Source organism: Saccostrea cucullata, unplaced genomic scaffold, assembly GCF_032062105.1.
Source record: "Saccostrea cucullata isolate Sc308-1 unplaced genomic scaffold, CSIRO_AGI_Scuc_v1 ctg748, whole genome shotgun sequence".
NCBI lineage: Eukaryota > Metazoa > Mollusca > Bivalvia > Ostreida > Ostreidae > Saccostrea > Saccostrea cuccullata.
In genome coordinates, this window is record NW_026924513.1 from 23,464 (window position 1) to 39,413 (window position 15,950).

The window sequence follows — 15,950 nt, forward strand, 5'->3', positions numbered from 1 at the left end:
GAATTTTGACAAAGGACTTTGTTATGAAAAGAGTGAATGCATAATGGCTACCAAGAATTCATTGAAGAATAGAAATTTGTGAGCATATTCCGAGAATCTCAAATAATTTTATTGGGAAACGTTTTTAAGTATGACGGCGAGTATCCATAACTTAACGTTATTTAGATGTGTCGACTACCAAATTCGCTCATTGTATATAATTCTATATTTTTTAAAGTATTATTTATCTTGAATCAAAATTTTCACTTCTGATTTGCAATAAATATAGCTTCCATCATTTATAATTATGTTGTTGTACGTCGACTAGTAGCAATTTTATTCAAGTTGTGACATTACTTTTGGATTAACCCTCGCATTTCACGCTCATTGAAGTTTTTAAAGATTTTTACAGTTTATGACTTTTTAAATTACACCCATAACCACTTGTCACATACATTTTGCTCTATCAGTTATGTATTCTCAAAAGATGCTGCACTATCGGACATCAGCCAGAAATTCCTACGTATTTTTGCTTAATCTATAGTGCTTTTTTCTTCTGGTTTACAAATATCCTCATTCATAATATCATTGTCGATGTAATATTGTTAATTTCGTCAACACTGGGTAAAATGCTTTTGGGAAAAGTCTATAATAGCTATATTTAATTTCTAAACATATTGCAATAAAATATTGAGTGGGATTTCATTCATTTATTTCATCGGAACAATTTAAGAAAATTGAAACATAGTAATTTTTACCATATAATTATCTTGAATGTATTTATTAAATTTTGATCATTTGTAAATTATTTTTTGAAACAAATTTATTTTTAACAAAATTTTCGTGGCATCCCCATCCTCCGCATCCCCCTTATTTCCTTAGCATATTATCTTACTGTTAATTTAGTATAGAATTATTTATTGTTGATGTAGAAGGGTTGGATCTCCCATGTTACATTTGTACCAGAATCTATATCCAATCAAAGATATGTTATGTTTTTTTAGCTTGAACTTTAACCGGTTGTCTTTTTATTTCGGAGATTTTTTTGTATACTTTTCATAAAACTAAAGGTGAAAATACAATCCAGTTTGTGAAGTAAGTATTAAGAGCCAAGTTCTAATAATTGAAAGGTATGACAAAACTTTTTCTACGGAAAAAAATCATTGTCAAAAATTCTTGAATGGTAAAAAGGTGAGAACTTCTTGGTATTTGAACGTAAGCAAGATTGCTATCAGACTAAAACTGAAGGAGGATTCGATTTTTCAATTATTATTATTATTAAAGTTACAGAAATGTCAATTAAAGTTACCATGGCGACTATATCAATATAGAAAAAAACAATGGAAGACAATTATGTTTCTATTGTGTTGTCTGATTGCATGCCATATCATATCAAAATCAAACCAAACTTCTTTTACAACAAGCAACAACATTCAAAGTTGTTTACCATTACAAATTTGTGTTCCAATTTTAACATTAAACAAGAGCTAGGCCAAATTCGGCATATACCCTACAATGTTCTTGTTAGATTTTACATATAATGCAATATTAACGTGATTTGAAATAACATCGATTCATTTATTTTTTTGAGATTTAATTTTCACTATCTTAGTTTACATCTCTGTATGAGCAAAACAAAAATTCTTTAATAGAACGTTAATCAAAATACACTCGGTAAATTTACTTTGCTTTTATGACCACCTCCTTTATAATCGCTTTTTTTTCACAACATATTCACTACAAAACATATCGCATGCATTGAACCACCATTGACAGATGTATACTGCACTATGTTAAACGTTTTAGCAATCGTTTAAAAAAACAATATTACTTCACTCTGTTCGTCAAACCCTAACCCCCTTTCCCCTTCTCTACCCCAATTCAATAATCTTGATGTTTTGATTTATCATTTGTCAAATAGCACTGAAGTTATCACTTTTAAAACTGGATTTTTTGTACCACTGAGCACCTTTTTTACAACAAAGCTTTGAAACATTTTAAATGTCGTCGAAGTCTTTAGGCTTGACAATCAGAGCCTGTATGTCCATGACATTAGTCCCGGTAAGGCCAGTCTTTACAATATATGAACCCTCGTCCAGCTCAGAAAACAAGCTATAACTGTCATTGTTTTCCAGGAAACTAACCATATTCAGACCTTGTTCAGCACTTCTCTGACCCGTTTTGTCGTCTGCTATCGCTCCCGTGGCGTCTGTCGGTCCATCTTGTCCGTCTGTCCCTCCGCTCAGAAATTCAATGGAGAAATTATTCAACTTCTCTTCCTCTGCAAAGGCTTTTTCTAAACATATTCCAAATGACAGCACCATTTCTTGGTTACGCCCACCCTTACCTTGACCTTTGACCTTAACAACGGTCTCACCTCCGCTGATGACACAGACCCCTTTACGACAGTTATAAGCTTTCCTGGTAATAGAGTTTAATTCATTCAATATTGTCTTCTCAAAACCAAACTGCGCCAGTTTTAACTCTAACTGGACCAGTGATATTGAGCCTCCGTCACGTGACGGTTTGTAAGTATATAACAGTGCTATGTATTGGGCGATATCTACAAAGGTTTCTCCTACATGGCGTGCCTCACCCTCCAGAGACACACTCATGACAAACGGCAGGAGTCCGAGTTCTTCTGCCTTATTTTCTGCGGCCTGCGTTGCCATAGTGTTATTTCCAACAATGAAATTCTTGACATGTTGGAATTCGGACCATGGCGTGGTGTATCCCGCCTCTGGTTTCTTTAATGACGGCATCTTTGCAAACTCGACGGACTTTTTAAATAGGAATTCTTTGACAGACTTGGGGACTTGCTGTTGGACTTTCAGTTCCTTGAAGATGTCCATGCACATCTGAGGGGACGACACGTTGAATACAGTGGGAGCGCTGGCTATGATGTCCAGTTTGTCTCCAACGACATCTGACAGGATAAGCGAGATCACCTAAAAATAGAACAGGAAACCCAATATAGTGTCACTTAATTTCGGGTAGGATATAGACAAAAATAAAAACACCACATCATTTATCGAAAATTAACAGTTTCATTCCGTTTTTATTTAAAACATGTGTGTAAACTAAAAAAAGCTCAGCTAGAAAATTCCGAACCCGCCCCCCCTCCCCCTACCTGTGCTGGAAGAGCCGCCTTGGCCAGGCCTCCGCCCTTTAACTCCTCAATGTGTTTTCTAATGGTGTTGAGGTCGTTAATAGTAGCACCGTTTTGGGACAACATCTTTGTTAAGGAGACCTCCTCCTCCAGCGTTATCGGCGGGCATGGTAACGGTAAAAGAGCGGATCCGCCACCTCAACAAAAAAAAAATTAATAGTGCAGTACTTTGTAAATAAAATGTTAATATAGTTGTTAAGATAAACTGAATCATTCTTAATGTTTGTATGTTTTTTAAAAATTAATTACAGTTTGAAATGATGATCGGACGATGTTGAACAATGCAATGAACAATCGAAGGGACATAACTCTAACTAGTAGTCTATACAACTACGTTTTAAGTAAAAACTGCACATTAATTTATCGATATTTCTCTGTAAATAACTGCATAAGATTTGCCTAGAAATTTTTTTCTGTATGAGTATGTTTTTTTTAAATGTATTTTTTTTTTATAGATTCGATGTGAAGTCTCTCTGGTGTGATCAAAATGAAAGAAAACATCATCATCCTAGGCTTGCATTCATGTACATTCTGAACTATGATCTCTTTGAAACATATAATGGTTTTGTCTGTTTATCTATAGTCACTGTAACATTTTGTCCAAGGAATATATAAGTGTATAATTATTATCAGATCAAAATGTTCTTTAATTTTTTTGTTTGGCAATCTAAATTAATTATTATAAACACGACATTAATACACATGTATACTTTTTTTCAACAACAGGTACTTGTGGACAGGACCCCCCCCCCCCCCCCCGATATTCAACCCCGGGGCTTATTGGATATTCTTCCCACAAATTATATTTATACACTTATTCATCATGTTTACAATAGGAAAAAATCGTAAAAACCTGAAAATTAACTGATCCACAAAAAAAAAAACCCAGTAGGATAATGTATAGTGGGGTATTTTTTGTGGAGCGATTACTTTCGGGTGGAAAAAAAATGTCCAATAAGCCCCGGGGTTGAATATCGGGGGTGGGGGTCCTATCCACAAGTACCTGGCTTTGAACATTTTAAAATAATTTAATTTCACTTGTTTCAAGCAATTTCAATGGCTGAATCAATCAGAGGAACATATAATATTTTGTATAACATAACTTGCCTACGTCACAATGAGTTACGTCTAAAAACGTATTACTCCACTTGATGTTACTTTTAAAATATGCTATATTTGACAATTTTCTCATTGTCTACACTGAAATTAAATTATAAGGAATGAAGCTAATTTTAACTTATGTTATGCGATATAACATAACTTCGCGGTTTATAAAGCGTAAACTGGCCCAAGTTATGTGATATCGTATAATAAAAGTTGAAATAAGCTTCATTCCTTAATTGTTTTGCCTAAAAAATACATGTATTGCTTTCATAATTTTATTATCAAACATAGTTTCTTGACATTATTTTTGACTGTCACGTAATTTTTAAAGTAAAACACATGTTTTATATTATAAAATGAGTATTTATTGTATGCATTTTTCTTTGCAATTGATAAATATCTACATTGTATTAAAGTTTAATTTGTATTTCAGGGAATCTATATCAGTAGAAACTGTACATAAGAGTATCTATTAAAATGCTACCAAATGCCATTTCATGGGATGCCTTCAAACGCTATAATGATCTTGAGTTTCCAAAAGCCTTTGAGGTTTTGCGATGAAATTTTACATAACAGCACCCTATGGCTTTAACAAGACCCCTACTGACTTTGAGGTGTAAAGTTTAAGGGGCAATATCCCTCTGATAAGAGAGATAACTTCCAGAAAACAATTTCCCATGATATTCTATGAATTGTCATGTCAGATTTCATTGGTTTCATTCATAAGGACCATTTTATAGTCAACCCAATCAAAACTCTTTTAATGTTCGGATGTTGATTTCTAGTTCCTATTGCCAATATTTTTATTAATTATTTATAATAGCTTACCTTAAACATTTACACTCAGTTCCTTTCAACAGTGTAAATTGAGATATTTCTATCTCTTAACGTATAAGTAATTTACTAGTAATTGTTACAGAAGTTTCAGAATTGTTTGTAAACATTTAATTAATATTTTGTTTCACTAAAAATATTTTCAAGGGCGATAATGGAAAGATAACTGTTGTTGATTGATGCGTATTATTTTACTAGCACAGAGAACAATCTGATATTCTGATTTAAAAAGCAGGCTTCAGTATGTTTTCTAATGAGAATTAGATAGGTATGAGAGTAAGTATTATTTCTATATATACCTCATATTTCTAATTTTATTGTGAGATAAGAAATAATTGATCTTACTATTAACCATATCAAATTTTCTTCACATCATGATTTGACATATTATTAATTTCTGGAAAAGTAAGCAAAGCTTCATACTTCAAACTATTTTCCATTTGAATTTAATGCTACAGTTGTTGATGAAAATCAATGTTTGGAACTTAAAAAAAAAATCGTGAAATTTGGAGCAGAGGGATATTGCCCGTTAAAGGTCAAGGTAATAAATTTATAAATACTGTTTTAGAACTTCCATTTCCCTGTAATATCTTGAGAAGTTTTTGAGTTTTTACAATGAAACTTTAAATCACAACTCCCAATGGCCTATGGAAAACCCTTATTGATTTTGAGGTCAAAAGGTCAAGGATTAAAGTTAAAAATTCATACTGTCTGTGTATAAAAAAATTCATTACTTATTTCAATTTACTAAATAAAGAACTCAATAATTATTCACTTACCGGTATTTTACTTTCTTTACCATGTTTACTTTTCTTTTTTTAACTTTCAATTAAATCTAAATGCTTTGTCTTTCTTGGTTTTATACATCTTTACACTTTGCTATTCCTTCTTCAGCCATGTAATATTGTCTATTTATTATATTGTATGTACATACATGTACATGTAGTTCTCTACACTACTTTGTCAGTTATAATGGTTATGAAAATAAAGTTCATTCATTCTAAATTCAGTTGCAGTCAATGAAAAAAAAACATTCTCCAAATGATCAATGCAAACATGTTAGCAAATTACCTAGGAGTGTATTTAGAGCAAAAGAGCTATACAATACTATGCCTATATAACATCAATTTACAGAGAAAGAAGTCTCAAAATGAAGTTGATGGGAAAAACAGAAAAAATGTTCTGGGTATAAAAAACATGTACCAGCCCAGTGTCCTAGATATAAGTACCTGATATAAGAACTATAAGGATATGTTGATCGGTCAGGGTGGACACTAATTTCTTGATGGACACTGCTGCAGCCTGGGCGTCATGGTCCGGCAGGTTATTTTTAGCTCCTTCCATGACCTTCAACTTGGTGTTTTCCCTCAGCCAAAGATCCCTAAAATCAAAAACACAAACAAAGATCAAAGGTATTGCTTTTTGTTCATGTAAATGTATGATTATTGATGGTACAAGTAAGTTCTAACAATGGTACAGTAAAAATCCACTGAATATTTCCTGACCAACAGGTACACTGATATACAGTTTATTGGGAAGTACATGTAACAATAATGAAAAGTATCAATCAAAAATTTTATAATGGAAAACTTAAGGTCAGAAAACAAGTTCCTCAAAAATATATACAGTAAAACTCTGTTATAACAAAGTCACTGGGACCTGTGAAGTTACTTCCCTATATCCGTAATTCGTTATAACCATATAAGAAAGTAATTAAATTCATATTGCAGGGGATCCAAGATGACTTCGCTATATCCGTAAATTCGCAATATCCTGTGTACTAAACGAGTTTTGCTGTAATTGTTTATAGGAATTTGTCATTGAAGAATAGGTACTTAAACAAGATTTCTCACAAAAAATTAGGGTACCTCACCAGGCATTAGGACAAGATAACCATTATGGGTAATCTTCTGAATGGCCTATATCACAATTTTTGGTGTACTTATGTTAAAAACATTTTGAAAACAATGTAGAAATCTTAAGAAAATGACAAACATGAATATTTTTTTATGTAATACCATGAGATACAAGGCATATATTAGAGGAACGTGTCATCTGACTTTATAAGCATCATATTCATATATGTATTGTTTGGTTCAATTGAATAACTTGCATAAATTGATCATGAAGCTAGTGTAAAATTGAGCAAATGAGATTTGTTAAGAGGAAAACTGGGACTAACATCTTTCCAAGTTCTTTAAGAGTTTGGCCTAGACCATGTGGTACACTAAGGATGCCACCAATGAGGTGGTTCTGTAGTTGGTCCTCTACCGCCCGAGCCATTCCTGCCACCGCCTTACCGAAGCCCACCACATAAACATTGTTATCCAGACTGTACTCCTGACCTCCCACATGTAAACTATTATCTTCCACCTTCAGGGCCCTGAAAATGAGCAACAATTCAAATTATTATTACCGTATAAGTAGAATTTTTAGTGAGGATTTAATTTTGGCATTATTAGCGAGGGTGCTGACATCGCTAAAATTGAATATCACTAAAAATTAATTGCATATTATATGTAATAGCTTCTTTAGTTAGCATTTTAAAATCACTAAAATTACTTCTCGCTAAAAATAAAATACCAGATTTTAGGAAGAAATCACTAAATTTGCGTCTCTCTAAAATTTCCACTTATATGGTATATCTTAATTCATTTGCCTGTAACATGTAACATGTAACTCAGAGTCAAGTGTTTTATTTCAACCTTCATTACAACATTACCTTCCAATCATCTCTGAAGGTAGAACAGAGGATATGGCTGCATCCAGTATGTCCCTGAGTTCCTTGTGTTTTTCTGATGGCATGGTGAGGTTCAATGATACTGACCCTGGATTTACTGTTGTGTAGAATTGTGTTAATGAAGATTGAAAATTGTGTCGAGGCGTAGTATTCACTGATGCCCTAGGCAATGATATTGCACGAAGGAAACACACTCTTAATCTGCAATAAACATGATACATGTAAAATAAAATTCACTGTTTTTTACCATACAAGTATATAACAAGATCAAAGGGGCTTGCTCCCGGCGTGTAATAATTATTTATTAAAAAATCATATACCGTAATAGTTTTATCAGTCTAGTCGAACCGTCAAACGGGGGTAAACGGATGTTGGATATCCGTACCTTCAAACGGGGGTACGGCGCATGCGCAGAAACTCAAAAAGTGCCGTTTTCACGGGAAAACGTGTGGTCCACAAAATATGCTCGTGCAAAGTGATGGATTATTTCGTAGCTCTGTATGTACTCAAATTTGATAGATTAAAGATGTTTAAAGAGATTGTATTGTCAAAAAGTATATGTTTATTGTAAAAATCGAGACTTTTTCTCCCCCAAAGTTAGCGTATTCTGTGCCTTGACCTCCATGCTTGATACAACTTGATTTTTTATTCATAATTTAATAAAACGGATTTATAAACAAACAATTGCTTGTTTAAAGTTGAACTACATATAATTCCCTTCCCCGGTAATAAAAATCTTGTGTAATTAGCGTGTTATTTATTATTTTTCGACACTTTCTTTGTGCATGTTCGAATTTCCTCTGTCCTGTAAACAAACTTTTGTGTCTCAGAAATGACGTAAATAAAGACAAAAACATTTTTATTATTTTTTTTAAATTGAAAACAAAGGTGTAGGCAATTCATTTTTGTATGTTTATGATTTTTAAAAAAAATATTTATTTTTTAAATAAGAAGAGTTATCGTTCTTCCGCTTTCGAGCGTTGCATTTAGGGAAGGAAAACCCTCGTTTGAGGGTATACCCCGGTTTGAGGGTTCGACTAGACTGTTTATTATTACGGTATATGATTTTTTTAATAAATAATTATTACACGCTGGGAGCAAGTCCCTGTGAAAAGATCAAATTGCATATGGGATTTACTGCAAATAGCAGTAAAAAAAAATAATGACACAAACATTAGGAAAGAGCATTCCAACTTAAAGACATTTCTCATGAGAAAAAATATTAATCCTTAGGCCTACCCTCGTTTCATCAACATTACAGAAGACAAACAACCACAAAGACATCACACAAATGCAGCTTTTTTAAGAAACTCCTCCAAGCATGGCAAGTCCATTTCTGCGTAGTTTTACTACAAGGAAAAAAATAATACATAACAACATTTGTTTACACCAAGATCATGATGTATCTTTCTCATCTCACCACGTCATGGTCATGAATATTTTAAAAATAAACATCCGAATAACTCACTCACCTCAGATTTTCCGTCTAATCCTGATGACTACAGCAATAAAACCTATCGTGGGCAATGACGGTATTCATCTCTCTCATCCTTTATCTTTAACCTGAGGTCACGGTACATAGAAATGTCTCATGTCCCAATCAAGGACGAATGTAAACATTAGAGTGATCGTTCCTAACGATCTTCCTGACTGATTCTACTTTTTGAAATGTAACGTTACTAATTCCGGATTGACGCACTTAATTGTGTCCTGCTTTCGCGAAAGCAAGGGGACATTAAATCTCTTCGTGAGTACGTTTAGCTGTGGGAGAGGACACTCGTCTGCCACAGAAACTTTAAATTTGTTCAGCTTGTGAGTGAGAAAAGATAGGCTTTTCATAATTTCACAATAATGTTTATTATGATATGACCTTTCCAGATATACTATGATTTTTTTTGACTATTTCACATTGTCCTTGAAGTTTGACCTACTTTTTAAAAAAATACATTACTTTGAATTGGTCAAACTTTTGAAAGAGAAACGACAGGGTTCATTTTAAACATGTACATAATTAACATGACATGCAAGACCTTTAATTCAAATATACTGTACTATGAACTTTGACCATGTGACCTTGACCTTGAAGTTAAACCTGGTTTAATAAAATGCTTTGGAAACAAATTTTGATGAAGAAGATATTAGGCTTTCAAATATGACATGTGCATTACCTGTGACAAGATGTTTTGAGCATGAGCACTATGAATTTTGACCCCTAGCTTTACCTTGATCTTAAGATTTTTTTTTTTTAATTTCAACATGTTCAATTTAAAAAAAAAAAAAAACTTTGGTGAAAACTTTTGAATGATGTATGATAAGATATAAAGTAACATATTCGACATAGGTTGCCTTATATCATGACATCTCAGCCTCGAAAACATTAAAAATGGAGGGGGCACAATTCTATGGCGAGGACCTCGGGAGTTGTTAGAACTTGTGTTCAAACCATTGTATAGAATTTATACAATAAAATACATGTATGTTCAAACCAATTCTTTAAATTTTATTGTTTGAACACTTTTTGGCCCCCGCACTTTTTTTTTCCAACATTACCATTACTATTGAAAATGTCCATTGAAAGGTCGGTTTTTGCTTGTCAACTTTTATAGGTAAGTAAAAAAAAATTTCTGTGGTTGCCCCCTTTCAAAAACGATGCTACGTGCCTGGGTATATAGTTTTTGCCCCCGTGCTTCCATCCGCCAGTGTTTCTAATGAATTTGTGTATTTTCCCCAAAACCTTTAACCTTGCTTACAACTTTTGATTATTTTGAGCTTGGCTTTTTCATTTCACATGTGTATTCCCTGTCCCAGGATCTTCCTTTGGAAGAGTATCAACATATTTAACGTTTTGACCTCGGTGTGTAACTCAATTAAAACAAGATGTGTTTGGGAAACACAGATGCACCCGTATCGCAACATAGCGAAGGTTAAGTTTTCTCAAATGCAGATCAAATATGCTGGGACCTAAAGTAAGGCCTTTTCACAAGAAATACAAATGTGAAATATATGACCAAGGTTAATGTTTTTTAAAGGTAGAACAAACTTCGGGGTCAAGGTCAAAGAATCAAGGTTGTTCATTTATTTAAAAAAAAGGCCTTGTCCGAAAGATTACATTTGGAAAGTATAAAAGCGCTGGTCCTTAGCGTTTAATGGTTATGACCAAGATTATAGTTTGTAAAAAGTAGGTCAAACTCCAAGGTCAAAGGGTCAAATTTGTTGATATCCAATGAAAGGTCTTGTCACAAAGATTAAATATGTAAAGGACGAATGCTTTAGCCCTAACTGTTCAAAAATTATGGCAACGAATAAAGTTTAAAAAAGCAGGTCAAACTCGAAGGTCAAGGTGAAAGGGACAACGTTGTTGATATCCAATGAAAGGTCTTCTCACAAGGATTACAGATTTTGAAGTATGAAAGCCCTAGCCCTAACCGTTCAAAAGTTATAGCCAAGGTTAATGTTTTCTCGTAAGCACGGAATTCTCCAATATCAAGGTCAAAAGGTCAAAAGTGTTGATTTCAAATGAAAGGTCTTGCCACAAAGAATTGATATTTAAAATATGAAATGCCTAGTATCTACCGATTTAAAATTAGGGCTAAAAAATTCGCTGAAAGTTTTGGTTTTTTCTGTAATAATGGGTTAAACTCCAAGGCCAAGGTCAAAAGATCAAGATTCTTGATATGAAATGAGAGATCTTGTCACAATGATTAAATACGTGAAGTATGAAATCCCTAGTCCTAATCACTCAAAAATTATGTTCAACGTTGTATTTAGATTAAACTCCAAGGTCAAGGTCAAAGGGTCAAAGTTCTTGGTATCCAATAAAGCGTCTTTTCACAAGAATTAAATGTGTGAAGTATGAAATTCCCAGCCCTTACCGTTCAAAAGATATTGACATGGAAATCTCTAAGGTAAAGGTCAAAAGGTCAAAGTTGCTGGTATCCAATGAAAGGTCTTGTCACAGAAATTAAATATGTGAAGAACGAAAGCGCTAGCCTATACTGTTGGAAAGTTATGGCCAAAGTAAAAGTTAAGAATTTTTGTGTAGAAGTGGGTCAAACTCCACGATCAAGGTCAAAAGGTCAAATTTGGTGGTACCTAAAGAAAGGATACACATGTGAAATATGAAAGTCATAGCTCCACTAAATCAAAAGCTATGGACAAGGTTACAGTTTTTGCGGACAAACAGACAGAGAGACAGACAGACAAACAGACGGAGACGACAAAAACTATATACCCCCGAAACTTCGTTTACGGGGGCATAAAAAATCGCTTAATAACTTAGTGTGCTTCATGTAATCATCTCCTGTCTCATAAAAGTTATGTGCCTTTGTCTCTCTTCCACTTTACTATCCTGAGAGTGTCCAATCTTAAAATATGTAATCTCTTTGACATGTTTCCAGTTTCACCATATTTAGTGAGCTGAAAGTGTTTCCAGTATTACAATATTTTGTATGCTGAAAGTGTTTCCAATCTCACCATATTTAGTGAGCTGAAAGTGTTCCAGTATTACAATATTTAATGTGCTGAATGTGTTTCCAGTCTCACATATTTAGTGAGCTGAAAGTGTTTCGAATCTTACAATGAATTATGTGCTGAAAGTGATTCAATTATTACAATATTTAATGTGCTGAATGTGTTTCCAGTCTCACATATTTAGTGAGCTGAAAGTGTTTCGAGTCTTACAATAAATTATGTGCTGAAAGTGATTCAATTATTACAATATTTAATGTGCTGAATGTGTTTCCAGTCTCACATATTTAGTGAGCTGAAAGTGTTTCGAGTCTTACAATAAATTATGTGCTGAAAGTGATTCAATTATTACAATATTTAATGTGCTGAATGTGTTTCCAGTCTCACATATTTAGTGAGCTGAAAGTGTTTCGAGTCTTACAATGAATTATGTGCTGAAAGTGATTCAATTATTACAATATTTAATGTGCTGAAAGTGTTTCAAGACTTGCAATATTTAGTGTGCTGAAAGTATTTCCAGAATTGCAATATTTTGTGTGCTAAAAGTGTTTCCAGTAATACAATATTTAATGTGCTGAAAGTGCTTCCAATCTTACAGTATTAAGTGTGCTGAAAGTGTTTCAAGGACTGCAATATTTTTTGTGCTGAAGGTGTTTCCAGTATTACAATATTTAATGTGCTGAAAGTGTTTAAAGTATTACAATATAAAGTGTGCTGAAAGTGTTTCCAGTCAAACCATATTTAGTGAGCTGAAAGTGTTCCCAGTTTTGCAATAGTTAGTGTGCTGAAAGGTTTTCCTGTTTTATAATATCTAATGTGCTGAATGTATTTCCAGTTTTACAATATTTAGTGTGCTGAAAGTGTTTCCAATCTCACCATATTTAGTGAGCTGTGTTAAGTGTTTTCATTCCTGCAATATTTAGTGTATTGAAAGTGTTTCCAATTAAAAAATATTTAGTGTGCTGAATGTGATTCCGGCATTGCAATAATAAGTGTGCTGAATTGTTTCCAGTCTAATAATATTAAGTGAGCTGAAAGTGTTTCCGGTATTACAAAATTTAGTGTGCTGAAAGTGTTTCCAGTCTTACAATATTTAGTGTGCTGAAAGTGTTTCCAGTCTTGCAATATTAAGTGTGTTGCAAGTGTTTCAGTCTCACCATATTTAGTGTGCTGAAAGTGTTTTCAATCTTACAATATTAAGTGTGCTGAAAGTGTTTCCAGAATTGCAATATTAAGTGTACTGAAAGTATTTCCAAAATTGCAATATTTTGTGTGCTGAAAATGTTTCCAGAATTGCAATAGTTAGTGTGCTGAAAGTATTTCCAGTATTACAATTTTTAGTGTGCTGAAAATGTTTCCAATCTTACAATATTAAGTGTGCTGAAAATATTTCCAGAATTGCAATATTAAGTGTACTGAAAGTATTTCCAAAATTGTAATATTTTGTGTGCTGAAAGTGTTTACAGAGTTGCAATATTTAGTGTACTGAAAGTGTTTCTAGTCTTACAAAATTTAGTGAGCTGAGAGTGTTTCCAGTCTTACAATAAATTATATTCTGAAAACGATTCAAGTATTACAATATTTAGTATGCTGAATGTGTCCCAGGAATTACAAAATTTAGTGTGCAGAAAGTGTTTCCAGTAAAACAATATTTTTTCTGCTGTAATGATTGTCTCTCCAGCATTATAATATTTAGTGTGTTGAATGTGTCTCTAGTTTTACAATATTTAGTGTGTTGAATGTGACTCCAGTCTTACAATATTTAGTGTACTGAAAGTGTTACCAGTATTACAATGTTTAGTGTACTGAAAGTGTTACCAGTATTACAATATTTAGTGTACTGATTGTGTTTCCAGTCTCACCATATTTAATGTGCTGAAAGTTTTTCCAGTTTTACAACATTTATTGTGCTGAAAGATTTCCCAGTGTTACAATATTAAGTTTGCTGGAAGTGTTTCCAGTATTACAATATTGAGTGTACTGAAAGTGTTTCCAGTATTATAATATTAAGTGTACTTAAAATGTTTCCAGTCTTACAATATTTAGTGTATTGAGAGTGTTTCTAGTATTACAATATTTAGTGTACTGAAAGTGTTACCAGTATTACAATATTTTGTGTAATGAAAGTGTTTCCAGTATTAGAAAATTTAGTATACTGAAAGTTTTTCCAGTAGTGCAATATTTAATATGAATATGTCTCCAATATTGCAATATTAAGTGTGTTGAATGTGACTCCAGTTTTACAATATTAAGTGTGTTGAATGTGACTCTAGTTTTACAATACTAAGTGTGTTGAATGTGAATCCAGTCTTACAATATTAAGTGTGTTGAATGTGTCTTCAAAATTAACAATATTAATTGTAGTGAAAGTGTTTCCATTCTTGCAATAATAATTGTACTGAATGTGTTCTCGGTCTTATAATATTTACTGTGTTGAATGTAAATGTTGAATGCTGAAAATGAAAATTGTAACATTTTTATAATATTTAGTGTGCTGAAAGTGTCTTCAGATTTTCAATATTTAGTGTGCTGAAAGCGTTTCCACTGTTAAAATATTTGGTGTGAATGTGTCACAGCAATATTTACAATATTTAGTGTGCAGAAAGTGTTTTCGGTCTTCCAATAATTTATGTGCTAAAAGTGTCTCAAGTCTCACAATATTTATACTTGCATGCTCAATGTGTCTCAAGTCTTACCGTAATTAGTGTGTTACTGTGTTTTCAGTTTTGAAATTTACATCGCGCTAAATGAAATTCAAGTGTTACAAAATTTAGATTCTTGCGAATGTCTCTAGTCTCACAAAATATAGAGTGCTTAAGATGTTTCAATTATTATATAATTCTAATATTTAGTGTGTTGAATGTTTTTCCTGACCTATCATATTTAGTGTACATTGTACTTAATACGTCTTTCCATATTTGGAGTGCTTTTATTTCTAGTATTACAATATTTAATGTGTTGAATGTCTTTACTCTTTATTCTCCTACGCAGTGTTTTATGTGGGGTCTCCAGTGTTTAAGTCTTTAGTGTACTGGCCCGAGATCATGAAACATCTTATAAGCTTAAGTCGAAATCTTTAAATTATTATTTAAATGTTGTAGAAGTCAAGCAGACCCAAATTAAAACATGTTTCAAACTTTAAATATTGAAAAGTGTTGTTATTTACAAAATAATTTAATTTCACTTGTATCAAGCATTTTCATTGCCTGAATCATTCAGAGGAACATATAATATTTTGTATAACATAACTTGCCTACGTCACAATGAGTTACGTCAAAAACGTATTACTCCGCATGACGTTACTTTAAAATATGCTATATTTGAAGCCTTTTTCATCCTTTTTCCGGAGGAAAAGTTGTCTCGTTGTCTACACTGAAATTAAATTATAAGGAATGAAGCTAATTTCAACTTATGTTATACGATATAACATAACTTGGGGCAGTTTACGCTTTTTTATAAACTGCTTCGCTGTTTCAAAAGCAAAAACTGCCCCAAGTTATGTTATATCGTATAACATAAGTTGAAATTAGATTCATTCCTTAATTCTAATATAAATTCAATAAAGAATAAATATTTTACAGGTGTTTGAGAATTTAATTTGACTTTTAAAAGTCTAAGTCTGTTTCTTGATCTTTGAGGCCTGGATGTTCATTACCT

General features: G+C 32.8%; 1 protein-coding gene across 1 annotated transcript; it reads right to left on the reverse strand.

Annotated features, from left to right (window-relative positions):
- Positions 1-1,325: 1,325 nt before the first annotated feature.
- Positions 1,326-9,450, reverse strand: LOC134266607 (glycerate kinase-like). Its single transcript, XM_062748826.1, has 7 exons — positions 9,299-9,450; positions 9,066-9,175; positions 7,809-8,027; positions 7,269-7,469; positions 6,316-6,467; positions 3,110-3,285; positions 1,326-2,927 (listed from the first exon to the last, which is right to left on the reverse strand). Exons 2-7 carry the CDS (start codon positions 9,080-9,082, stop codon positions 1,977-1,979), a joined length of 1,716 nt encoding a protein of 571 aa, XP_062604810.1. The 5' UTR covers positions 9,083-9,175; positions 9,299-9,450; the 3' UTR covers positions 1,326-1,976.
- Positions 9,451-15,950: the final 6,500 nt, after the last annotated feature.